We start from the raw sequence: 7,423 nt of genomic DNA, 5'->3' as shown, positions 1-7,423 counted from the left end.
TTGTTTTCCTCTATTTCTTTGCATTGATTGCTGAGGAAGGCTTTTTTATCTCTTCTTGCTATTCTTTGGAACTCTGCATTCAGATGCTTATATCTTTCATTTTCTCCTTTGCTTTTTGCTTCTCTTCACAGCTATTTGTAAGGCCTCCTCAAACAGCCATTTTGCTTTTTTGCATTTCTTTTCCATGGGGATGGTCTTGATCCCTGTCTCCTGTACAATGTCACAAACCTCCATCCATAGTTCATCAGGCAGTCTATCAGATCTAGTCCGTGAAATCTATTTCTTACTTCCACTGTATAATCATAAAGGATTTGATTTAGGTCATACCTGAATGGTCTAGTGGTTTTCCCTACTTTCTTCAATTTAAGTCTGAATTTGGCAATAAGGAGTTCACAATCTGAGCCACAGTCAGCTCCCGGTTTTATTTTTGCTGACTGTATAGAGCTTCCAGTGGCTACACTTAGCTAAATAAACCCTAGTGCATGGTAGTGATGAGTAAGACACAGTTCTTAACTTCAAGTGAAGGAAATAAATAAGTACAAAAATGTTCACATGCCAGAAAAGGAGGGCTTTCATCTTAAATTTTATTCTTTTTGTTCTGTATCGCTTTGCTGACATTATTTTGAATTTAGAGTCTATTTCTGTTACCCAGCCATGTTCTTCTACCAGTTAACAGTTTGCCATCATGCAGACACAGATAATTATTTTTTTCAAGAAACCACTCTGAATGATGGCCCAGGCCAGTGATTCTTAAGCTGGCATGAACAGAAAGAATTACCAGAACGGTGGAGAAGAAGTGCTTTTCAAAGTACACCCCCCATGCTTCCTCTGAGATTCTGACCTGCTCCCCTCTCATTTCTTGCTGTTTGAGATAATTACCATGAGAAATTTTGTAACTGATGATAGTGTGTCCTCTCCTTAATTGGATGGAGGAAAAAAGGCTGGAAATCCACTTATAGTTAATTGAGCACACACCTGACAGATGTCAGATCTAAATCTCTCTTTTCCTGCCACAGTGTTGTCAGGACAGTGTTAGGGTATGTCACTGTGCTGCTTACCCGCCGCACTGTCGCAGCATTTACAGTGTTTACAGGGCTCTCTGCTTGCTCTGTAGCCTAGAGTCAGACCCTTAGAAACCTCATATAAAGAAGTGGCACAGGACTTCCCTAGTGGTCCAGGGGTTAAGAATCTTCCTTGCAATGCAGAGGACACGGGTTCAATCCCTGGTTGGGGAACTAAGATCCCACATGCCGCAGGGCAGCTTAGCTGGTGCACTGCAACTACTGGAGCCCTTGCACCGCAACTAGAGAGACTCCACGTGCCGCAAGGAAAGATCTGCATGGTGCAAAGAAGATTCGGCATGATGCATCGAAGATCCGACACAGCCAAATAAATAGATTTAATTTAAAAGAACAAAGAGACAGTACAGTGATTAAATACAGAGAGTCACTGAATCGATGAAGACCTAGGCGAACAAAAGCCAGATCATATTTCAACAAGTGATAATGAGAGCCTGTAAACTATATTTGCGATCCTAGGGCTGTTTATCAGAGTGGCCCAAAAAAGTCAAAACATTTAAATGTGCAGTTACTTTTAGAGAGATGGACTCTCTTTTAGGTTCCTGGAGAGCTGCCCCCATTTGATATTGATTTTTTTTTTTCAGTTTCATTTATTTATTTTCTTTACAATATTGTATTGGTTTTGCCATACCACCCTGAACGTGCCTGATCTCATCTGACATTGATTTTTAATTGAAACCTTCATTTCCTATTCCCTGTTATGTCCATGGTGTGTAGGAAAGATCATGAGTGTTCTTAAAATTGGGTTTATACAGCCCACTGGCATCAGGTCCTTCCTCAGTAGCAGCTAAGGTATTTCAGGGCATAAAAATAGCACAGAAGCACCCCTCAAGCTCAGCCTCAGAGCAGTTTTTCTCAGTTTGCTGGTAAATGTTATAAAGAATAGAAATAGAGGTCATCAACAGATCGTAATGATCTAGGTTTGTATCACTGAGAGAATATTGTTAGAACAACCCCGTATCAGTCCTCTGGATTTCTCTTTACCTTCTTCTTTTGTAAGTATATCACTTAATGAAAATTTTCCTCTTTTTTTACAGATTATATTTCTCAATGCAAGTTCGAGGAGAGACTGATAGAGAAAAGTTGCTGTTAATGTATCAGACAAATGACCAAATAGTAAATGGACTTTTTCCTCTGAACAGGGACCTGGCATTAGAAATGGCAGCTCTTTTAGCTCAGGTAACTTCCATGCTATGTAGAGCAATATTTTGTAAAGATAAAATACTAATCTCTTCACTGAATTAAACATACTAGAACAATAAACCTTTCATAATTCTTTAAATTCAGTTTGCTGTGATTAACACCTTAAGTATCACAGGCATTATGATTAAAGTTTGACTCCCATTGCTGACAATTGCAGTGATGTAGAATGAGACGATGGACCATAAAGAGAAGCTAGCTTCTTAATTGCCTTGGAAGTATCCCACTAGGTTTTGCATTTAATAAAGGATTTTGAGTGTTGAGCTATGGGGTTGTGGATGCCTTGCTGAAAATGTTCAGGAACCCAGTAAGATCATTCTTTTAAAAAGCTAAAACATTTTCTTCTATTGATACTTGCCTGTTATATCAATTAAGATTAAATTAAGATGACTATAAACTGCACATGCAAATTAATAGTGACAATCAAAAAAGAAATATTCGTATTATTTGTCCCTCACATAGAAAGTGTTGGGGCCCAGGGCAGTCTGCCGCCAAATATGCCTCAGTGGCATGTTGATTATTTTGAAATAAAGTTACTTTAGAAACAACTGGTGGGGAAAAAAATGATATATACTTAAAAAACACTCTAACCTCCCTCTTTTGCCCTAAAAGCTGAAAATAAATCTCCCATGTGAAGGTGTCCTCCCTCTAGGAGGAGGATAGAAAGCATCCTTGTCAGCAGTTAGGGAATTCAAGGCTAAGAAAGCTGTATAAACAGTTACTGCTTCACTAGTCTTCTACCCCAAACACAAGCCTTTTTGTTTTGTTAGATCTTGGTAAATAATTGTTTCTTTGTCTAAAAATGATATATAAATAGCTTGCTTTGGTCATTTCAGGGGTTTTGTATCTATAAGCGGGCTTCCCTGGTGGATCAGTGGGTAAAGAACCTGCCTGCCATTGCAGGAGATGTAAGAGACGTGGGTTCGATCCCTGTGTTGGGAAGATCCTCTAGAAGAGGACATAGCAACCGACTCCAGTATTCTTGCCTGGGGAATCTCATAGACAGAGGAGCCAAGGGAGCTACTGTCCATAGAGTCACAAAGAGTCAGATATGACTAAAACGACTTAGCATGCATACAGCATATCTAGAGACCTCTGTGCATTCAATTGGTTAATTTCTCCTGATAATCTGTCTGGTGTCAGTTTAATTATTAGACCGAGTTAAAGTTCTCTAGATGGGTAGTAGGGAGAAATCTTGCCCTCCCCAGCGGGAGATAGGCATTCTGGTGTGTCTACAGTCAAGAGGGATGTGTGCTTTGTCCTCTTCTCTGTTCTGCTGTCATTTTCATGGTCCTAGGGATCTGCCAGAGCCCCAGCCATTACATCAGTGTTCCAGGCATCAGAATGGAGGAAGAACTGAAGAAGGGCATGCCTTCCTGCTTTTGAGAATCTTCCTAGCAGTTATATAGAACGTTTCCATTTATGTTTCTTTGATCAAACTTAAGTCACCTGATCTTGCCAACCTACAAGAGAGACTAGAAAATGTGGTCTCAGCTGGGCAGCAATGAGCCTTAAAAAATTCAAAGTTTTTATTACTCAGAAAGATAAGAGAATGGTCATGAAAGGCAATGCACAGTCTCTACTCCACCTGGGTCTCTGTACATTTTAATTAAGGGAAAATCTAGTGTTGTTGGCTTAGATTCCCCAGGGTTTTCAGCCTTCTCACTCCTACCATCTCAGGACATCTTAGTCATTCTCTTCATCTTATCTACCACCTATGCCCGTGATTCTCAAATCTTTTCTTTCAGCTCATATTGCTTTCGTGGGCTCCTTAAGTTCAGCATATCAGGAGCTAATCATCTTCCTTTTTCTTTCTTCACATTCGCATCTTTACCATGACACTGCCTCTGTTTGATCTGCCAGTTCAGTTCAGTCACGTCCAACTCTTGGCAACCCCATGTACTACAGCACGCCAGGCTTCCCTGTCCATCACCGACTCCCTGAACTTGCTTAAACTCATGTCCATCGAGTTGGTGATGCCATCCAACCATCTCTGTCACCATCCTCTGTCACCCCCATCTCCTCCTGCCTTCAGTCTTTCCCAGCATCAGGGTCTCTTCCAGTGAGTCAGTTCTTCACATCAGGTGGCCAAAGTATTGGAGTTTCAGCTTCAGCATCAGTCCTTCCAATGAATATTTAGGACTGATTTCCTTTAGGATGGACTGGTTTGATCTCCTTGCAGTCCAAGGGACTCTCAGGAGTCTTCGCCAACACCACAGTTCAAAAGCATCAATTCTTCGGTGCTCAGCTTTCTTTATAGTCCAACTCTCACATCCATACATGACTACTGGAAAAACCATAGCTTTGACTAGATGGACTTTTGTCCACAAAGTAATGTCTCAACTTTTTGATATGCTGTCTAGGTTGGTCATAACTTTTCTTCCAAAGAGCAAGCGTCTTTTAATTTCATGACTGCAGTCACCATCTGCAGTGATTTTGGAGCCCAGAAAAAGTGTCTCACTGTTTCCACTGTTTCCCCATCTGTTTGCCATGAAGTGATGGTACTGGATGCCATGATCTTAGTTTTCTGAATGTTGAGTTTTAAGCCAACTTTTTCACTCTGCTCTTTCACTTTCATCAAGAGGCTCTTTAGTTATTCTTTGCTTTCTGCCATAAGGGTGATGTCATCTGTGTATCTGAGGTTATTGATATTTCTCCTGGCAGTCTTGATTCCAGCTTGTGCTTTATCCAGCCTGGCATTTCACATGATGTACTCTGCATATACGTTAAATAAGCAGGGTGACAGTATACAACCTTGACACACTCCTTTCCCGATTTGGAACCGGTGTGTTGTTCCATGTCCAGTTCTAACTATTGCTTCTTGACCTACATACAGATTTCTCAGGATGCAGGTGAGGTGGTCTGGTATTCCCATCTCTTTAAGAATTTTCCACAATCTGCCAAGCAAGCTTCAAATCCAGGAATCACTTCTGCCTCTGCCCTCCCTCTCCTTCCCCCCAGTCTCCGGGACCCTGTCCCCTCCTCTCCATGCTGACTGCCATTGCTGTGGTTCAGACCATCATCATATCCTGCCTACTCTTCTGCATCAGGCTTCTAACTAATGTATTTTTCTCTGGTCTGGTCCCCCACATACTTTTATTCTCCAAGCAGAATCTAGAGAGATAGTTCCAGTTGCCTGTTGCTGCATAATAAATGACTCCAAGACTTGGCCCCAGATAACAATTAGGGCAGGCATATGTAACGGCAGCTTGTCTCTGCTTCATATGGGATCAGTAGGCATAACTTGTAGACTGGTTGTGACTCTGTAGCTTAGGGCTGGAATCATCTGAAAGGTTCGTTCACTCGCACATCTGGTGGCTGATGGCGGCTGTTATTTGGAACTTACGTCAATTGGAACACCTGCTTGTCCCCTCTTCAAGTGTCTGCTTGTGCTTCCTCACAGAATGGTGGCAGGGTGACAAGAGCAATATCCCAGAAGAGACAGTATATGGAAGCTGCCATTTTCCTAAAGTTGGGCCTGGAAACTGTGCCATGGTGGTTTGTCAGGCAGCACTGATAATACAGGAACTGGAATGGAGATACAGAAAATAATGTGAATCATTGTGTCATTCCCTTGTTTATATGGAAGCACTGTCATGATCTGAACTCTTCTTGCTTCGCCAACCTCATCTCTTAATACTCTCTACCTTGAACTTTATGGTCCTGAGTTGTATATGATTCACTTATTCTTTCCTCTTATGCTTTACTTGTTTGTCTCCTCTGTTTAGACATCTCTACTCCCATGCCTTTACCTGTTTACTTCAGCTGATCCTTTCATTTTTATCTTAGGTGTCACTCATACCAGAAACCCTTCTTGAATTCTTCCTGGATGGGTTAAATGTTCCTCTTAAGGCTTCGGTAATGCCTTGCACGTATCTATTACTGTTCTGATCCCAGGGGGCTTCCTGAAAGCAAGGGCTCTCCTTATTCATCTTTGTGTCTAGCACAGTGCTTTACACACAGTCCATTCTCCATCATGTCCTTGGATGCATGAATAGTTGATAATTTAGTTTACTTTCATAGTAACTTTATGATCTTCAGACTCTAAAGTGTTCATACTGCACTAAGTATTCCCTTTTTGCAGTGATAAAAAGCTGAGGAAAGAACTAAGTCACATATTGTCTTGGTGATAGGATTAAGAGTAATTTCTTATCATGTGCTGGGCTTTGATTATCTAGGCTTTGATTATCTGCTTATCTAGGCTTTGATTCTCTAACATCACAGATGCTCTGTTAAAATCACTCTCATTTTTGCTAAAATTTAAGTTTGTTTTCTTAACTTTTAATTTAGTGGAGAAAGAAAAAATTATCTCGAGGAAAAATTATCACATTCTTTGGAGATACATACTTCTAATGTTTTAGGTGAATTTTTAAAAGGAGTAGAAAGGTAAAACAATACATCTAGAAAATTCTGAGTGCTTTACTAACTAAAAAGTATAATTTCTCCATCTATAAAAGGAAAAGTAAATAATACCTCTGATCACTTCCTCAGAGTAGTTTTTGCAGAGATAAATGAAATACACTAAGGAAATCTGAGCTCTGTAGAAGATTCTGTTGTAATTTGACAAGAGAAGACTCTATACATGGACATTACCAGATGGTCAACACCGAAATCAGATTGATTATATTCTTCGCAGCCAAAGATGGAGAAGCTCTATACAGTCAGCAAAAACAAGACCAGGAGCTGACTGTGGCTCAGACCATGAACTCCTTATTGCCAAATTCAGACTGAAATTGAAGAAAGTAGGGAAAACCACTAGACCATTCAGGTATGACCTAAATCAAATCCCTTATGATTATACAGTGGAAGTGAGAAATAGATTTAAGGGCCTAGATCTGATAGATAGAGTGCCTGATGAACTATGGACTGAGGTTTGTGACATTGTACAGGAGACAGGGATCAAGACCATCCCCATGGAAAAGAAATGCAAAAAAGCAAAATGGCTGTCTGGGGAGGCCTTACAAATAGCTGTGAAAAGAAGAGAAGCGAAAAACGAAGGAGAAAAGGAAAGATATAAGCATCTGAATGCAGAGTTCCAAAGAATAGCATGGAGAGATAAGAAAGCCTTCTTCAGCAATCAATGCAAAGAAATAGAGGAAAACAACAGAATGGGAAAGACTAGGAATCTCTTCAAGAAAATCAGA

At 40.5% G+C, this 7,423-nt stretch overlaps 1 protein-coding gene across 1 annotated transcript in view; it reads left to right on the top strand.

The window, feature by feature from the left end:
- PLEKHH2 (pleckstrin homology domain containing, family H (with MyTH4 domain) member 2) overlaps positions 1–7,423 on the top strand; it is a 107,013-nt gene that overhangs the window by 87,591 nt on the left and 11,999 nt on the right. Inside the window, exon 24 of the mRNA XM_010842318.1 lies at positions 2,117–2,258. Coding sequence (XP_010840620.1) covers positions 2,117–2,258 — 142 coding nt within the window. The remainder of the gene's footprint in view (positions 1–2,116; positions 2,259–7,423) is intronic.

Source organism: Bison bison, unplaced genomic scaffold (genome assembly GCF_000754665.1).
Source record: "Bison bison bison isolate TAMUID 2011002044 unplaced genomic scaffold, Bison_UMD1.0 scf7180017864177, whole genome shotgun sequence".
Lineage (NCBI taxonomy): Eukaryota > Metazoa > Chordata > Mammalia > Artiodactyla > Bovidae > Bison > Bison bison.
This window is presented reverse-complemented; position numbering and strand designations above follow the sequence as displayed.